This window comes from Rhinolophus ferrumequinum, chromosome 6, assembly GCF_004115265.2.
Source record: "Rhinolophus ferrumequinum isolate MPI-CBG mRhiFer1 chromosome 6, mRhiFer1_v1.p, whole genome shotgun sequence".
Taxonomy (NCBI): Eukaryota; Metazoa; Chordata; class Mammalia; order Chiroptera; family Rhinolophidae; genus Rhinolophus; species Rhinolophus ferrumequinum.
The window spans coordinates 23981834-24000664 of NC_046289.1; the positions used below are offsets into that span (position 1 = coordinate 23981834).

Consider the following 18831-nt stretch of genomic DNA (forward strand, 5'->3'; position numbering starts at 1 on the left):
CAGCTGGCTATCCTCCCATTGCCAGGGTGCCCTTGGGTTCTAATTCCCTAAAGGTCTGGTCTGCAGAGACCAAAACCATCCAGGTCCTTTCACCTGATTGTGGGGGCAAGGGGAGTAGAGGAAAAAAACCCACCTACCTTAACCGAAGAATGGGAGACTTGTATGAATCATTCGCTCAGCACTCCAGCACCGAGCATCTATGTGCCAGGTGCTGTGTAAGCTCTGGGGGTAGTGTGATGAGTAAGGCATGAATTGGCCCTGTGGGGGGAGGAAGCAACTGGTTCTGTATAGAAGAATGTGGGAAGGTTTCCCCAGGGGGGTGTTTGAGCTGGAACAGAATAAATAGTAGCTACCACTTAACGAACACTTACTATATGCCAGCACTGTCCTAAGCACTTTATTATATGAAGCTCACCACCCCGACCCCATACAGTAGAAATCCTTATCCCCATTTTATAGGTTAGCAAACTGAGGCTCAGATTGGTGAATTTAAACCCCAAGCTACCTCACACCTAGTTGACAAATCTGGAAACAGAATCAAAGTCCCAAAGCATGGTTTGCTTCCAACAACATACTCCCTTACGTGCAGGGTGAAGGACCAGAGGGAGCAGAAGGTATTCCAGGGAAAAGGAACCATTTCTGCAAAAAGCAGCGTAGTGAACAAGCCTGGCATATGCTGGGAATAATGATAAATCCAGTGTGACTGGAGCGTGGGGTATGTGGAGGAAGTGGCAGGGGCTGAGGCCAGTTGTGAAGTGTCTTGAGTGCCAAGCTGAAGTGTTTGGACGCTGGCCCGCAGGCAGTGGCAGCCAGTAGAGGTCTATAAGCAGAAAGTGGCGATGCGGTCAGCTGGCTCTCAGGAAGGTGACTCAGGCAGCAGTCCTCAGAACAGGCTGGAGTTAGCGAGGGAAGAGGCTGTGGGCCAGAGGTTTCTCTGGGCTTCAGGGCCTTGGAGGTGTTGTGGGCCAGAGGCAATGCTCTCTGTAGGCCCAGCCGGAGGTACTGGCCCAGGACCAGCAGTGGCTCCTCCAGGTGGTCCAGACAAGGGGTTCCACTGCGTGCCAGCCTGGGTATCCGGGATGTCTCTGCCAGACCAAACAGAGAGGAGGAGGGAGGGAGCTCAAGGTCAGCGCTCCGTGCTTCTCCCAGTGGGGCCTGGCCGCTGCTTTATGAGGCCTCATCCAGGATAACATCCACTTTCTAAATTTTGCCAGTCGCATAAAACGATCCCATTATTTTAATTATTTACTTTGTTTTTATTTATGAATGATGTCATTAATTTATATAATTCATTAATATTAATCATTACAATCTCTAGAATTCCAGTAATATCATTAGTTAATATAAATTATTTGAATGTTAAATAGTTACAGTAACAGTTACACTTTACTAATAAGTATGAGCATCTCTTCGTAGGTTAGCGGTTGGGTTTCCTTACCTTGAAGTTGCTTGTTCCCGCCTTTCGCTCCTTAACCTTTAAGAAGGTCCTTGAGAATTCTAGGAGCAGACCAACCCAGGGGGATGTGTTGGGGTCAGGAGGGAAACGTTGCTGGCCTGCTCAGATCATGGGCCGCCGCCTGAAGACGGGAGGAGTGAGAAGACAACTGTGAGGGTCCTCATGGGCCCCAAAAGTAGCCTCCCTGGGAGAAAGGAACTCGGGAGTTTGCCAGGGCCTGTGCTGGGTCAGTCTCAGACCTGGCATAGGAGCCCCGGCCACTCGTGGCTGCAGCCGGAATGCCTTCCCTGACTGGGCCTCAGCTTGGCCGTCCTTGTCCTTGGCCGCTGAAGGGATGCCCAGGACCCCCTGCAGGGCTGGTCTCCACTCAGGCCTTTTGTGTGTGTTCACAGACATAGACGAGTGTGAGCAGCCAGAAGCATGCCACAAGGGGCGGTGCACCAACACAGAGGGCTCCTACCACTGCCGATGTGACCAGGGCTACATCATGGTCAGGAAGGGACACTGCCAGGGTAAGGACCTGAGTACCGCGCCACCTTCTCCTCGTCCCTCCCCGCACACTGGTTGCCCCCAACGCCCCTTTCCGCTTGTCCCTGACGGGGCGTCTTGATGTGGAGCCCACTCCTATGGAGAGAGACCTGTCTGGGAATTCTTGAGCCCTTCCTCCCCTCAGCGACATTTTGGCATCCTGTTCGTCCCTTGAAGCAGGGAACACAAGCAACTTATGTACATGAGACCCCGGGAACATTCCCTCTGGACACTCGTGCCTCTCACTTTGAGCCATAGCTCTCTCCTTGTTCGGAGAGGAGGAACCAGCCTATGAGGGAGGTGACTGGAGCCCTAGCCTTGGCCTTGTTGCTAAAGCTTTTAGGCTGTGAGCTCCTTAGGACGGGACCATACCCTTAGATGACCCATGATAATTGTCTATGCATTGGATACCCCCAACAAATGCTAGTTGAATGAATGAGTGAATGAATGAATGAGCCTCTATCCTTGTTCCTAAGCCAAAGTGGCTGTGACATTGCTAACTGGTCACCTCACAGACTGTCTTGCACCTGCCACCTCCTGACAACTCTGCCACTACCACCTTCCTGCCAGGCTGGAGTGTCAAATGCTTACAAGAGGCCTGGGTTCTATGCTCCCAAGACTGTCTGAGACTAGAATAAATGAGGGTAAATCAAGGTTCTTCCTAAAGAGAAATCCTGCCCTGGACCCGAGGCCAGGGCCAGCCTCCTCACAGACTCCAGGTTTTTCATGGACAAGACTTGCCTGGGTTCAGAGGGTCCTAGAGGTGAGGAGTGAGCGTGTGTGCCTTGTGAAGGGCAAGTCCCCTTCCCAATGTCACTACTACAGGAGCAAAGTCCGGAGTCCTAGAAGGTCCTAGCACTGGGGAGAGGTGGCTGGGGTGGCAGGACAGACAGCTCTCTGTCTGCACACACCCTCACCCCGCATGGCACCTTCCCTTCTCAATACTTCCCTCTTGGGGCTCCCCCTTTAAAATTCAAGCCTAAGCATGATCAGAGCCGGAACCCCTTTCCCTCATGAGTGTGAGAGAGGGAGACAGCCTTGTATTTTCCAGGAGAATGGAGAATGAAGGGAGTTAGCATTTGGTGGGGGCCGACTAGGAGCCGGGTATTGTGCTACCTGACAGGTTGCCTCATTTCGTCATCACATTACAAAGTTGACATAAGACTGCATTAAAAAGAAAAGCAAAATGAAAAGAAATGAACCAAAACATTACCAGAATATTGAAAAGATCAGATTTATCCTAACCAGTCTATGTTCAGGGCACAGGCTCTGGCAGAGAGGGGCCTGGGTTTGGCTCTTGTCTCAATTTCTGAAAATGGGAACCACAACGCACATCTCAGAGACTCACGTGAGGACCGAATAAGCTAAAACATACAACACACACATACAGACCCTAAGTGAACAGGGGTAGTATTACTATCTGAGGGCCCCATTCTTTTTCACATCTAGACTCCCCCTGTGTCCCAGACCATGCTTCTGGATTGTCCCCTTCCCCTCTGGAGGAAAGGTTCCCGACACACCTGGGCTGGGAGGTCAGGCTGTTCCTGGCCCAGGGCAGACACTCTGAGTCTGTTGAGAGAAAGACTGACACAGCCTGCACTCTTCTCCAGATTTCCATCGGTAACCACAGGCCCAGCCCGTCACCCTGGGAACCCAGTCAATTTCCTCTCTCTCTTTTTTCTTTCTCCAACTAAGAAACCACTTTCTCCACTAAACTCAAAATCTCTGGTGAAAGGCCTGAGTGGTCTGGATAGCGGCCCATCCGAAGTCTCAATGGCATTTCCGTCGTACCAGGAATCTGGGTTCCCACGGAAAGGGCTTCTTTTCTCCTGCAGGCTGCAAGGGCTTTACTGTCCCCACACCCACACCCACCCCCATATCCAAGGTGACCTGAGCTTCTGGCCCCTGACTGAGCGCCCTCCCCACCCTGTGCTCTCACAAGGTACAGAGGCGAGTGCCCTTATGTTTCCTCATGCACAGACTAAAGTGCTGGTAGAGAAGCTCCAGAATCCTCATACAGACAGCAGGTCGGCAAGCTGGTCCCTGGGGTGACTGTTGCCATGGGTCTTCTGGGGTCTCTTCAGCAGCCTCATTCGAGGAGGATGTGGTGTTTTAATCACATGGTCTCCAAACATTGGCTGAATGCCAGCTGTGTCCCAGCCGTGGGCTAGGAATATAGCAGTAAGTAAGAATGATAGCTCCTGCCCCTGACGCCCAGGGTAAAACCTACCAAAACATGCCATGATCTTAACATTAAAAATCAAACCCTAGACTAGGCAGAAAACTCTGGCTCCAGTCCAGGCACCAAGGGGTTGGGAGAACAGCCTCAGGATATCTGGTGAGGTTATGCAGTGCCTTTTACACAGACTGGTTAGGAGTGGTTAGGAGTGGACTCCATTTCATCCAGATCTTTATCTGGCTCCTTCTGATTGGTTTAGCCAGTGGCTCCCATGTGGAAGAGGCCTCCCTGGCTCAGGGCTGCTTTGATCTTCTGCTCTTCTTCTCCCACTTGCTGACAGACCTCTCACGTGTGATAATCTCTGGCTGGGACTCTGGTTTGAAGAAGGAAACCAGCAATGGTGTGCCAGGAAAGAATAGGTTCTGCTGCATTAATAAAACAGCCCTAATCTTAGTGACTCAGGATACAGCAAACTTATATCTGACCAAGGCCCTATGTCCATCGTGGGTCAACTGGTGCCCTACCCCACATTTGCTCACTCTAGAAACAGATTAAAGGAATAGCCAACATCTTGAAAGTGGCTAGTTTCCATGGAAGAAAGAAATAGCACTCTGCAGGGTTGTACACAATTATATGCTTTGGTCCATAAATCACACATGGCATATCTACTCATAGCTCACTGGCCAGCACTAGTCCAAAGCAGAGAGCTGGGATATTTAGTGAACAGCATTAGGACTACAAGTGTCCTAAGGCCCAGCATAAGACATTCCACCTCCACATAAGTGCCCAGAACATTTCGGGGAGGACAGACCCCAGGGCTCTTTGCTGCTGGTAAATCTAATCTCCTTCCTACACTAACTGATCCCCACAGGAGAGGCCCCAAAACTAATTTTTTTTTTCCTCCGGGTGATCTTAGAGGAGGATCCTTGCCTCCTCCTTATTCTCCTTCTCTTCATCCCAAAATCTCGCTTCCCTGAAGCAAAGATTGCTTATCTTTCCCAATATCTTTGTTCAGCCTCCTTCTGGTACCTCAGCCAAGGTCAGCAGGATGTGGTCCTGGATGCTTTCTTCTGGGAGGCCAAAGTTGGCAGTCCTAGAGCTTTCATTTCCCCCATCTCTGTCTCATTCTCTCCATCTCTGTCTTTACAGAAGCACTTAGAATAGTTTAGCGTGGTGTCACCACATCCCAACTCGGGGCTCTTGGCTGCCCTCTTTCCGATGAGCCTTATCTCAGGTGAACCTCATCCTAAGATTCCCTAGGAGTTCTGGGTATCTCCTTGTAAACACCCACCTGACCAACCATCTGCTCTGTGAATGTCTTTCTCTTCTGGACCCTCAGCGTGAACTTTTGGTCTTGAGAGGGCCCTGTTCCCTGGGACAGAGGACTTTGATGTACAGCAAATGATTCCAGGGGAGACTCATTTTCACCATCCACCCATAGAACAGGGCCCAAAGCTGCTGGCTTTAGTCCCTTTGCAATAAGCCTGTGTTCTGACCCTTGCCCCTGCCTCCTGCATTTCCTCCATGGGGCTGAGTAAGTCTTCCGGTTGGGCAGTAGGGCCTCTGAACCTGCATAACTGGGTCGACTTCCTCCAAAAGAATGACAATTACCCACTTAGGAACAATAGACCCTGCTGTTTCCTCTGGAGCTAGGTGGATCTGTGTGTCACGAGTAATGACTGGGAACCTCAACGCTGGGCCAGAGGAGCACAGCGTCCTCCTGCAGCCCCGACCCAGGGTTTAGTCCCTGTGTTATGACCTCCCTAGCTCAGCCAGGCCCCCTGGGTGCCTTGGATATGGACTCCCCAAGATGCCAGGTCCCACTGGAAAAGAACCCTTCCTGCAGCTCCTGGGAACAAGATATCCATCCTCCTCTGTATTGTCTTTGTCCCAGGACGGCTGTTCCTCTCCCTCCATGGACCCCCTCTTCCCTGCTTGTCCTGTTGGTATGGAGGCTCATCCTTTATGGTTGACTTTCCTGGATCTCACCAGAGTGGGTGCTGGGAGCCCTATATGGTTCTTGGATTGAAGAAGAGTCTGCCCTCCAGCAGAGAAAGCATGCCAGTGTCCACCCTTCTCTCTGCATCAGTCTCAGGGCTGGTCTTGGCCACATCCAAGATTGGGGGTCATCCTCGGTCCTCATTTTCTGGTGCAAGGAAACCCATTTTGCCTTCATTGCCCAGCTGGTGATCTATTCTGGGGCCTGCTGTCCCAAGTATGTACAATCCCAGTAATTGTCACTACTTGTAAAGGAACAGAAGTTCACCAAGGGAGATATGAAGGCCGTTCCCAAAAATCCTGCTCATGAAATAGAGCTCTCTCACCCTCCCACAGCTCGTGGTAACCACATCCTCTCACATCCACCCAGGGTGTCTCCCTTTCTAAAGTTCTTCCATCTCTCTTCCATCTTTGTCCGGGACAGTGGGTGGAAGGTGGAGTTGGGAACACAGGACAACACTCACTTTTTCCTAGTTTCCATCTGTATAGAAACTGGAATCCCTCCCTCTGCACAACCAAGGGCAGGGTCAAGGATTTGCTTCTTCACAGACCCACCCACGTGCTGTGGTTCCCAAGGGATGGATGACCAAGGGAGGGGATGTTGTTTTGCAGATATTGACGAATGCCGTCACCCTGGCACCTGCCCTGACGGGAAATGCGTCAACTCCCCCGGATCCTACACTTGTCTGGCCTGTGAGGAGGGTTACAGGGGCCAGAGCGGGAGCTGTGTAGGTGAGGACTGCTTGCCAGGGCCCTGAGAGGACTGTCTGACCTTGGGACCTCAGGTTGAGCCCACACACAGGGAGAGAAAGAGGTGGGCAGAGGGAAGTGTCTTGGAGGCTATTGTTCTCCATGATCCGGCCAGGTTCCCAGAGGACCCTGGGCATGAGATGGGTGAGCTCCAGTTACTGGTGCTCTGCCCTCGCAACCAGCGTGGGTGCAGGTCCCTCTGGCTTCTTGGCCATATCTGTTCAGTAGTTATAGTACAAGGTCCCAGAAGCTTCTGTGGCTGGCTCCTGCTGGGTAGAGTGAAGTGACAAGCATCTTAGGAAGAGGCTGACTCTGGTGTTGAGGTGTAGCAGCCAGACCCCAATCTGGTTTCCAGGGAGGAGGAGTCTTCTACTTTTCTGCGTCTCAACAGCAGTCTCTAAACAGCAACACCGACAGAGCAGTGGGTGCTCGTCTCCTTCCACAGGGGGCTGCATGGCAGCTGTAGGAGGAATGTTCTTTCGCCTGCACCCCCGCAGAAAGAAGGGTCAGGGGTTCAGAATGTCAGGAGGGACTGAGTTGTGAATAGACGCTTTGAGGCCCTGGAGAGGGCAGACATTTCCCAGGCCCTTGACAGTGGCACTCATGTACCCAGGCATAGCTGGGCCTCTTTCTGCTTTGCCCACTCACCTATTGAAGCTGGTTGTTAGGCTGGGAACATGAGACCATTCTAAGTTGGTTGGCATGGAGGGGGCCAGAGAGGTTCAGACCCACTGTAAGATGAGTCAAGGGTCTTGCACACTTTACTGCAGGTGTCCTCAGGTGGGCCAAAGCAGCCCCAGGGCTGGGGGACCTGGGGCCCTTTTCTAGGATGTATGCAGCGTGCTCTGTGTTAACTGAAGTGAGCTCGGTGGGGAGGGCACCCTGCCCTGCATATGTGGGTGGTGTCAGGCGCGGGGATGACCTCATGGCTTTCCCAACGTGGCCTATAGCTCCTCTGAATGGTGATTCCTGGGCCTCGTAATTGAGATGCTGTAAGCCTGATGAAGGGGGCTGCATGAAGGAGAGGAGGCCAGCCCACCATCTTGGACTTCTCTCCCACAGATGTGAATGAGTGTCTGACCCCTGGGGTCTGTGCCCATGGAAGGTGCATCAACCTGGAGGGCTCCTTTAGATGCTCTTGTGAGCGGGGCTACGAGGTCACCTCAGATGAGAAGGGCTGCCAAGGTACGACGATGCTGGAGTGCCTTTGCTCCACAGCAAACCAGCTTGTACCTCCTTCCTCCCGCACACACACTCCTAATCCACCCCTGGGCCTGCATCCCTAACCACGTGGACCCAAGACATCACTGCCAAGACCTGTCCTTTGCCCAAATGCCTACCTGTCAGTCCCTACTGTCCTGACATATCTGTCCTGCAGAGTCCCACACAGAACTCAATGGCCTGTTTCAGATGTCAACGAATGTTCCAGCCGGTCCTCGTGCCCCACGGGCCTTTGCCTCAACACTGAGGGCTCCTTTGCCTGCTCAGCCTGCGAAAGTGGGTACTGGGTGAATGAAGACGGCACTGCCTGTGAAGGTAACCCTGGGGAAGGGGTTGGCAGAGAGGGACAAAGAATATAGGCTCTCTTACCTTCCAAGAACTCTCCGTTTGTCCCCTAGCTTTGGACGGATGCGAAGGGCCTCCAGGCTAGGCTAGAGGACCCTATACATGGACGTGGCCCCAAGAAGAGCTTCTGTTATCATAGTCCCAAAGTTTAGAGGTGAAGACCGAAAGAAAAGGCAGTCACAGGGACGAGAGGGAAGCTGACAGTGGAGTTGCCCCAGGAGCGTTTGGGGGAGAGGGTGTTGGCCCTCTCCCCCAAACTTGCCCTTCCCCAGGGGCCTGGAGAGAGTTCTATAAACTCAGAGAGGGAGGCCAGAGACATGGGGAGGTTCCTGCCTTGCCCGGTGGAGGGAGCCCTCCCAAGCCCCGGAGTGACCGACTGCTGTCTGCCCCAGACCTAGACGAGTGTGCCTTTCCGGGAGTCTGCCCTTCAGGAGTCTGCACCAACACTGCTGGCTCCTTCTCCTGCAGGGACTGCGACCAGGGCTACCGGCCCAGCCCCCTGGGCCACACCTGTGAAGGTGAGAGCCCCCCGCAGGTGAGGAGAGCACAGATGGGATATGAGACACTAATCCATCACCCTCCCAGAAGGGAGTGGCCAAGACATAGCAGGAGCTGTTTCCAGACTAGGAGACCCTCTGTCCAGCTTGGATGGTGGCTACCTGGGACACTTATTCTCACCCCTCCCCCAACAGGACTTGGAAAGGCGACTGAAGATCTGGGACTAGGGGGCAATGAGCCGTTGGCTCACAGGCTTCACTGTGCACCCGCACCACTGGGGCAGTTTGCTGACATGCAGCTTCCTGGGCCTGTCCCAGACGTGCTAAATTAACTTCTCTTGGGGGCAGGGGAGGTTGGGATCTGTTTTCTAACAAGTTCCCCAACGGTTCCTCATCAGAGTGGGTGCTGGAACGGTACTTTGAAAAACACTGGCCTATACCAGGCAATCTGTAGGCCAACTTCAAAACTCTGGTTTCTGTTACCTTCTCAGTTTCCCTGTATCTGTTTCCTTGGTTTGGTTCTCATCTGTTTTCCTATTGCTTCTCAGTAAAATCTAAGCCATCTTAGGCAGAAAGGCAGTGGGGTTTGGCCAGCCTAGGCCAGGGTGGCTGGGAGAGCCCGAGTGTGCCCAAGGTGGGCATAGTGTGGGAAACTAGAGAAGCTCAGCCAGAGGCAAGGAGGCCTGCTGAGCCGGAGCAACAGTGGAGGGAGCTGCAGTCATCCTGCTCCCCAAAGCCTCCTTCCCCAGCTCCTCCAAACTATGCTGCTTCATAAGGGATGATGCTCCTTGGGGCCAGACACCTCAGGCAGGTGACAGGTCCTCTGGAGTCCTCCCCATCGTCCTGTCCTTGGGAGGTGCTGCTAGGAGCTTCCTTCCTCCTGTGTGACCTTGCAGATGTGGATGAGTGTGAAGACCTCCAGAGCAGCTGCCTGGGAGGCGAGTGCAAAAACATGGCTGGCTCCTACCAGTGCCTCTGCCCCCGGGGTTTCCAGCTGGTCAATGGCACCGTGTGTGAGGGTGAGTTGCTCAGGTCACCCCACCAGGGACTGGAGGCAGTGAGTGTATGGGGAGGTGGGAGCAACCCCAGGAGACCCCACTGCCTATCGTCTCCCTGCAGATGTGGACGAGTGTGTGGGAGACGAGTACTGCGCACCCCATGGCGAGTGCCTCAACAGCCAGGGGTCCTTCTTCTGTCTCTGCGCGCCGGGCTTTGCCAGCGCAGAGGGAGGCACCAGCTGCCTGGGTGAGAAGCCAGCGTGGCCATGTCCACTTGCCAGCAGCAGGGGGTGCTAGAGGCTACGTCTAGAGTACTGAAATAGAATTCTCCTGGTCCCACCCGTGGTTAGGAAGATGGGAGGCGGACAGCGATGAGAGGGAGCCAAGTGTCAGGGCGGGACCCTGCACCAGGGCCTCTCTATGATGTCTACAGCAGGCACTTGCCCTCTGAGCTCTTTGAGTGTCACCCTTCTCCCCTTGACAGAGCCCTATTTCCAGGGCTCCTCCCCCAGCCTGGCCTCGGGCTTCCAGCTCTGAACTCTTCCTCAGATCTCCCAGCCCTTTCCTACCCTGAGCCACTCCCTGGCCCCCTGGGGGCTACTTAGGGCCCAGAGGAAGCTGCCCAGGGCCCTAGGGACCCGTGGCTGGGTCTGCTGACAGGTGTTTCTGTTCTAGATGTGGACGAGTGTGCAGTCAAAGACCGGTGTTTGGGAGGGAGCTGTGTCAACACTGAGGGCTCCTTCAACTGTCTGTGTGAAACTGGCTTCCAGCCCTCCCCAGAGAGTGGGGAGTGTGTGGGTAAGGGTGCCAGGGTGGGGGAGTGGACAGGGTTCTGCCCATTTCTGACCACCTCAACCCCTGCCTGGTCTTCGGCTCCCTGGGACCAAGAACTGTAGTTTCCGGGAAGCAGAGCACTTTCCACAGATTAATCATCCAATGGAGAATGCATTTATTGAGCCCCTGCTGACTAAGGGACTGTGCGAGGATGAGAAGAATGAAGACAATCACAATCCTCGTGCTAGCAGAGCGTACTGTCTAGTTTTTAAAGCCAAACTGATTCAATAGACATTTATTAAAAACCTGCTAGATTCAATGTCTTTTTCCTGGGACAAATAGACAGTCATGGGCAATCTTGAAATTGAGCAAGGGAGACAGTTATGAAGACAACTTTCTGTAATACACTTTGGTGAAGGTTTTATTTATATAAAGAGAAGTATAAAGTGCTCTGATGTAGGGAAGAGAGGATGGGGGAAAGGAGTGTCACAAAAGGCTAAGGGCTCAGTGCTTTCCTAAATAGCACAGAACTCTCTTTTAGACATTCATCCCTGCTGGGTCAGGGAAATGACTCTGAACCTGAGGTTCTGGGGTGGAGATAAGCACAATAACGCCGAATAGATCGAGGACAGCATGGTTGTGGGCATGACTTTGTAATGGCAGAGAGGTGGGGCCAGAGCAGTGACCTGGCCACTGCTGTTCCCTCTCATGGCTCTGGGGACAGATATTGACGAGTGTGAGGACTACGGAGCACCCGTGTGTGGGGCCTGGAGGTGTGAGAACAGCCCTGGCTCCTACCGCTGTGTTCTGGGCTGCCCGCCTGGCTTCCACATGGCCCCGACTGGAGACTGCATTGGTGAGTAGGGAGGAAATGTCAGAGGTGGGAAGGCTGAGGACACCTACGTTCATGTATCCGGCTAGCAACTATTTTCTCCCGAGGACACTATGTTTGCAACTGAAGTTTTTAAGTTTTTTATATATTCCATACAGCAGGGCTTACACAAAAATTGAAGAGGAATGTTAATGTTACAGTTTTCTTGTTCTGTTTCCGAGTTATTTTTCACAGATCTTAGTGTTACTAGACCAAATAAATAAGTAGTCTCAGCAAATAAAGGGAGCAAGTGAGAGCACCCCCTACACTCTTGTCACCACTGTCCTGCAGACATAGACGAGTGTGCCAATGACACTGTGTGTGGGAGCCATGGCTTCTGCGACAACACCGAGGGCTCCTTCCGCTGCCTCTGTGACCAGGGCTTCGAGACCTCATCCTCCGGCTGGGAGTGCGTTGGTGAGAAGCCTGCGGGCTAGCTGGGTGTGGGCCAGGGAACGGCAGGCCCTCGGGCCCTTTTTCCCATCTCCACCGATGTTAGCTGTCCTGGATAGAAGCCCTAGGGCCCTCCTCCTGAAATGTTCATGCCGTCACGGCTCCATAATGGGTCCTCTTAGAGTGGGCAAGGAAGGGAGATTTCAGCTCCAGCCTACCGCGGGCACCTTGGCCAGGTTGGTGGGGAAAGCGTTTCCACATCCTACCAGCAGGGGGAGCAAGCACATCAATGAAGGCTCCACCCTTCTCCAGAGACCACAGTGTCCAGGGGCGCGTTCCGAGAATGTGCACAGGGAGGAATCCTTCCTCTGTCCATTTAGTGGCCCTTGTCTGTCACCCTTCTCCTCCTCTCTCCCATCCCATGCCCTCTGTTCACCTGTTCCTCCTCCCTGCTATCTCATACCTACTTCTGCTCTTCCCCTGAGACCTACCCTCTTCCTTTTGGGAGGATGAATATCGGCCCACCATGCTGGAGGCAGGGGCAGGGCCTGGGCTGCCTCTTCTCCTGCGCCCATGAGCCTGTCCTTATGCCTGGCAGACGTGAACGAGTGTGAGCTCATGCTGGCGGTGTGTGGGGCGGCACTCTGTGAAAACGTGGAGGGCTCTTTCCTGTGCCTCTGTGCCAGCGACCTGGAGGAGTACGACACTCAGGAGGGGCACTGCCGCCCGCGGGTGGCTGGAGGTGAGCATGCCCCGTAGTCTATCCAGCCATGATGCACAACCGCTCTGCGGCTTACTCTTCCACTGCTCCCGCTCCTGAGAGGGAGCCCGGGCCGAGATCGGAGCAGTGTGGATAGGGGTGCAGCTTAGGAAGGGAGTGTGGTAGGCCGAGGAGTCTGAGAGTGCAGCAAATGTCAAGACAAGAGGGGGTTCTGCTCCAGGGCAGGAAACATTCAGGAGGCTGCAAGCTGTGAAGACGCTGCAGGAGGCTCAGGAAGCTCTGAGGCCAGGTGAGGGCACCAGTCCAGGGATCCTGGAGGGCTCCTCAATCCAACCCCTGGAAGCCCTCCGGCTAAGGAGGGCCTGGAGGCTGAGCTAAGCTAGACTCTCCTCACTCCACCCAGGAGCTGCTGGGTTCAGCCTCTCACCCCAAGCTTTCTTTAACTTGGGGAAAAGAAAGGACCTAGAACAAGGAAGAGTGGGAGGGGCTGGGGTACAGTATAAAGCAGAGGAGTGGGCAGAGGGCTGCCCATATGGCATGCCAGGGCCTGGGGGCAGCCCACTGCAGTGGAGGAAGAGTGGTATACTGAAAAGAGCAGGGGCTTTGGCGCCTGAGGAACTGGGGTCATTTACCAGCTGGTGGCTGTGGCAAGTCACCTAGCTTCTCGAAGCCTCAATTGCCTCATCTGTAAAGGGAGCTGATGATAATAATGCCCACCTCATAGGGTTGTTGAGAGCATCAAGTGAGATAATATAGGTAAAAGCATTTTGTACACTGTAAAATGGTATATAAATGTGAAATTTGTAAAGACTAGGGTGTCCCAGAGGGCCATGAACACACAATAACAAGGGGCGTCTGTCACACATAGGTCAGAGTATCCCTGCGGCCTCCCCAAAGGACCACCTCTCAGGCCCCATCCGCATGGAATGCTATTCTGGACGCAAGGGCCAGCCGCCCTGCTCTAGCCTTCTGGGTCGGAATACCACGAAGGCTGAATGCTGCTGCACCCAGGGTGCCAGCTGGGGAGAGGCCTGTGACGTCTGCCCGGCCGAGGACTCAGGTAAGGACCCTGAGGGTCCCAGATCCTCTCAGGGTCAGCTTTGCAGGATGATACTGGGAGAATGGGGACAGAGTGCTGCTCTCTCTAAGCTTGGATGCCTCCCTACAGTCGAATTCAGTGAGATCTGCCCCAGTGGAAAAGGCTACATCCCTGTGGAAGGGGCCTGGATGTTTGGACAGACCACATACACAGGTAACCTCCCTACAGACCCTGATCCCCAAACTCCACTCACCTGAGCTGGAGCTCCACTCCCCTGAGCTCCAGAGGTCCCCAGGGGAGCTCTGCATGCAGCCCCAGCCTCCTAGGTCACTTTCATCATTTCTGTCCCAGGGCTGACAACCTGCAGAGTTTTAGCTGCAAGTTCTGACCGGAGCTCCTTTGGGAGTGTCCAGACAGCCCCACCTTGGTTTTTCTGCTCCCCCGAGGCTGAACCCTCCAAGAACTACTGTGATGCCTTGACTAACCCAGCCACAGGGCACAGGGACAGAGTGGGAAGCAGGCAGTGCCGCTGTACAGAGGCCAGAGGCAGCTGCTTATCTCCCTGGCCACACTTGCAAAGCCAGAAACTTTGGGGAACCCATACTCAAAGTGGGTGGTTTATGTGTGAGCCCTTCAGTGCCGTAATCCTGAAGATGGAGAAGGAAATAATAGAAAATGAAGTAGTTTTCCTCAAGTGTTTGCTATGTGCCAAGCACAACTTTAAGTACCTTATATGTATTAACCTTTTAATCTTCATAACAACCATAAGAGGTTAAGAGTCATGTCTACATTTTTTAGGTTGAAACTGAGGCAAGGAGAATTTAAGCAAGTTGCCCGAAATCACCCAACTAGCAAGTGTCAGGGCCAGGATTCGAACCCAGCAAGCCTGGCTTCAGAGCCACTAGTCTCAAGTACCACCTACACTGCTGCTCACCTTCCCCTCACCTCAGCTCTGCCTTCCCACAGATGCGGATGAGTGTGTGATGTTCGGGCCTGGTCTCTGCCAGAACGGCCGGTGCCTCAATACGGTGCCTGGCTACATCTGCCTGTGCAATCCTGGCTACCACTATGATGCCACCCGCAGGAAGTGTGAGGGTGAGGACGCACGCTGCCCTCCCCACCCGTGGGCCCACAGCTGACCTAGGCCCACAGCTGAACACTCACCCAGCCCTGCCAGCCAGCCCCGTTCTTTTTGGGAGTCCCCTTTCAGGGGGCTGCTGCCGGCAGGTCTGAGGTGAGGGGAGCTGTGGGGCTCGCAGGGTCTGTACGTGAGGACCTGTTGGAGAAGTATCCCTGCGGAAGGGGCCTTCCAGGCTGGGCTGGAGCAAGGGAGGGGAAGCAGGGAAGAGGTGCTACCTCTTCATTGTCAGTTACAAGAAAACTCCTTTCTATGAAGGTGGTCCGTGGGCAAGCCGCCTTGGCACTGCCCCACACGTTCCTCCCATCTTCCTGCCACCACAGATCACGACGAGTGCCAGGACATGGCCTGTGAGAATGGCGAGTGTGTGAACACAGAAGGCTCTTTCCATTGCTTTTGTAGCCCACCCCTCACCCTGGACCTCAGTCACCAGCGCTGCGTAAATAGCACCAACGGCATGGGTCAGTGGGCCTGGGGTAGCGGGGCAACGGGCAGCAGGGGGAGTGGACCAGGACGGGGGTCGGGGACTCATGTGCCTCTGTGCCTGTGCCACCAGAGGACCTACCTGACCACGACATCCACATGGACATCTGCTGGAAAAAAGTCACCAATTATGTGTGCAGCCAACCCCTGCACGGGCGCCGCACCACCTACACAGAATGCTGCTGCCAGGATGGCGAGGCCTGGAGCCAGCAGTGTGCTCTGTGCCCCCCCAGGAACTCTGGTGAGAGGGGTGGCCTGTGTCTGCTTGGAGGGAGGGGAGACACCTGCAGAGCTGGGATAGGCCCCGGGGTAGGGAATGCCCTCACCTTGGAAGGGGGATTTGGAAAGTAGGGCAATCATAGTGGTCCTCTTCTGTCCCTATTGTTTGGGGATAAAACGGGGCAGGCGATGGGGTGGGGAGAGAGCACTGCCAGGAACTCTCAGAGGGGACCAATCCCAGCGGGCTCCTCTCTCCCTGGGGCAGTAAGCCAGGGGATCACTCACCAGGCTTTAGCTCCCAGGAGTTGGGCCCATCTTCCTCTCTCCCTCCTCCCTGCCAGAGGTTTATGCTCAGCTGTGCAACGTGGCCCGGATTGAAGCGGAGCGGGAGGCCGGGGTCCACTTCCGGCCAGGCTATGAGTACGGCCCAGGGCCCGATGACCTGCACTACAGCCTCTACGGCCCAGACGGGGCCCCCTTCTACAACTACCTGGGCCCTGAGGATGCCATCCCCGAGCCGCCCTTTCACAACACTGCCAGCCACCCCGGGGACCGTACACCAGTCCTTGAGGCTCCCCTGCAGCCCTCAGAACTCCAACCGTACTATGTGGCCAGCCATCCAGGTCTGTGTGGCTGCAAAAATGGGGAAGAGGTGGGGCATCAAAGTTGTTTCACTTCCGTCTCCTCCACCTGCTAATTGCTGCCAGCAGGGTGAGGACAGGGAAGGGAAAGACACACCAAGCCCCCTCACAGGTCACTCAGGGGACAGCTCCAAATGACCCTAATAACTCCCTCTGACGAACTAGCACAGGGGACACAAAGGCACGGGACACCATTGTCCCAACCTCGAAACCTTCTGTGGGAGTTGAGAGAAAGCCGGTGCCCTCGGGTACTGTCTGGTTTTTCCCCTCCACACCACCTAGGGTATGCAGAATAACCTGCTCTACAGGTTCAAACTTGTGACCTGAAATGTGAATTAAGGATTTCTAATCACTTTGAAAGCCCACTGTGGTGACTTGATTTGTAAGTGGCAGTGATTCCAGCACTCAGGACTTGGATGCTAGCGAGGACCTCAGGCCTGGCATCTGTGCAATGGACAGGTCCCTGCCACGGACACGGCCACCTTATCAGACTGATCAAGACGGCACTGAGATTCGGGAGGGGGTCTTTTTCAGTGGTGGGGAGCTGCTTAGAGAGAAGAGGTAGTTTTGCTTGGTATTGAGTGAGGGTAATCCACTTTCGCTGCCAAACCCCTCCCAGCAAAAACAAAACAAAACAAAGCAAAAAAACTATATATCTAAAGATCTTAACAAAACACATTCCCCGCAACCACAACAAAACCTAAAATGTACAGAGACACTCAGCTGCTCAGGAGCCTGGCATTGTAAAAGCAGTGAATCCCAACCTGCCTGGGAGGCCTCATTTAAAGGTCTCGCCCACCTAAAATGACACACAGTTATATATATATATATATATATATATATATATATATATATATATATAATTATAATTTTATTTTATTGGGGAACAGTGTGTACTTCTAGGACTTTCTTCCAAGTCAAGGTGTTGTCCTTTCAATCTTAGTTGTGGAGGGTGCCGTTCAGCTTCAAGTTGTTGTCCTTTCAGTCTTAGTTGTGGAGGGCGCAACTAAGCTCCAGGTCTAGTGGCCGTTGCTAGTTGCAGGGGGCGCAGCCCACCAGCCCTTCAGCCCTTGTGGGACTCGAGGAATTGAACTGGCAACTTTGTGGTTGAGAGCCCACTGGCCCATGTGGGAATCGAACTGGCAGCCTTCGGAGTTAGGAGCATGGAGCTCTAACTGCCTGAGCCACCAGGCCGGCCCCACACAGTTATTTTTTAAGAATAGTCTTTTGTTTTAGCATCTTTTTATGAGTTTTAAGACCCTCCCCACCCCCACCCCAGGAATTCAACAGAGGGTGAGCGTGCAGGGATTGGGCACAAGGCCTCAGCTTCCTTCTCTGACTTCCTTCTACCAGAACACCAGGCCGGCTTCGAAGGGCTTCAGGCAGAGGAGTGTGGCATCCTGAATGGCTGTGAGAATGGCCGCTGTGTGCGCGTGCAGGAGGGCTACACCTGTGACTGCTTTGAGGGCTTCCAGCTGGACATGGCCCAAATGGCCTGTGTGGGTAAGTTTAGCCTCAGAGTGGCAATGCCCGGGAAGCAAACTGGCCCTGATGATTCCCTGTGGAGGTCAGACTGGCCCGCTGCTCACGTTAGGAATGCATGTCTGAACTTAGGATAGCTGGAAAATCCATACTGCCCCCTAGTGGGACTGCCTGCGCCAGGTCGGCTGGAGGGCCTTACACTGGGTTTAGAAAGACCTTTCCATGGAGGTGCCCTGACCAAAAAACGTCAGGGACAAGGGAGCAGGCCACTCTCCTGGGCACGGTATGGGCTCATGACTACCTAATTTGTGTCCTCGAGTTGCTCATTTGGGACAGTCACTTCAGCCTCTGGCTGCCATCCCTAGGATTCCACTGCAGGGCAGGGGCCAGGGCTTAGTGACCAGAGGCCCTTCAGCGCCGGCCAGCTCTGTTTTCCTTCCTTAGATGTCAATGAGTGTGAGGACTTGAACGGGCCTGCTGCACTCTGCGCCCACGGTCACTGCGAGAACACCGAGGGCTCCTACCGCTGCCACTGCTCCCCAGGTTATGTGGCCGAGGCAGGCCCCCCACACTGCACCGCCAAGGAGTAGCAGTGAGGAGTCAGTGTGGGCAGCTACCTGGAAATTGGCCTCAGGCAGGGGCCTTGAGGACGCTTTCCTAGCTGGGGAGACATCAGGCGGGAGGCCCTGCAGCCCCACACCCAGCCAGCCCTGCCTCCATCTCTCCAGCTTCGGTGCTGGCGGTGAGCTTCTGTCACAGCCTCCGTGCCACCACGCCCTCGCTCGGCTCAACCACCACCAAATGCTTTAATGCTTCAGCCACTGGCCGTGAGGCCCAGTTTGCCATCTGTCCTGGCCTTGCTATGGGATGCGTACCAAAGGATGGCCCTCATCCCCCCGAACCCTCTCAAGCTGTACAAACATGCGAGGTCCTTCGGCCTCACACTACAGACACCCTTTTCCAGCCACGATGATCATCCTGCCCTCGGATGGGCCTTCCGAATCCATGGAGCAAAAAAGGATTGGAGGAAGTTTGGGGAGTCACTCCAGTGCCTCCTCCCCCAAGAACCATCACTGCTATTCAATCTGGTCGGGACCA

At 54.2% G+C, this 18831-nt stretch overlaps 1 protein-coding gene across 3 annotated transcripts in view; it reads left to right on the forward strand.

Moving 5' to 3' along the window:
* Positions 1-18709, forward strand: part of LTBP2 (latent transforming growth factor beta binding protein 2) — a 95918-nt gene extending 77209 nt beyond the window's left edge. Inside the window, exons 18-36 of one of the 3 annotated variants that reach the window (XM_033108392.1) lie at positions 1849-1968; positions 6774-6893; positions 7974-8096; positions 8322-8447; positions 8870-8995; positions 9871-9993; positions 10094-10219; positions 10648-10770; positions 11471-11602; positions 11909-12034; positions 12609-12752; positions 13600-13791; positions 13900-13983; positions 14737-14865; positions 15232-15369; positions 15465-15632; positions 15952-16233; positions 17605-17754; positions 18178-18709. In XM_033108392.1, coding sequence (XP_032964283.1) covers positions 1849-1968; positions 6774-6893; positions 7974-8096; positions 8322-8447; positions 8870-8995; positions 9871-9993; positions 10094-10219; positions 10648-10770; positions 11471-11602; positions 11909-12034; positions 12609-12752; positions 13600-13791; positions 13900-13983; positions 14737-14865; positions 15232-15369; positions 15465-15632; positions 15952-16233; positions 17605-17754; positions 18178-18323 — 2678 coding nt within the window. In that variant the 3' untranslated portion in view covers positions 18324-18709. The remainder of the gene's footprint in view (positions 1-1848; positions 1969-6773; positions 6894-7973; positions 8097-8321; positions 8448-8869; positions 8996-9870; positions 9994-10093; positions 10220-10647; positions 10771-11470; positions 11603-11908; positions 12035-12608; positions 12753-13599; positions 13792-13899; positions 13984-14736; positions 14866-15231; positions 15370-15464; positions 15633-15951; positions 16234-17604; positions 17755-18177) is intronic. The other 2 variants (XM_033108394.1, XM_033108393.1) reach the window with 2 other exon arrangements.
* The last annotated feature ends 122 nt before the right edge of the window (positions 18710-18831 follow it).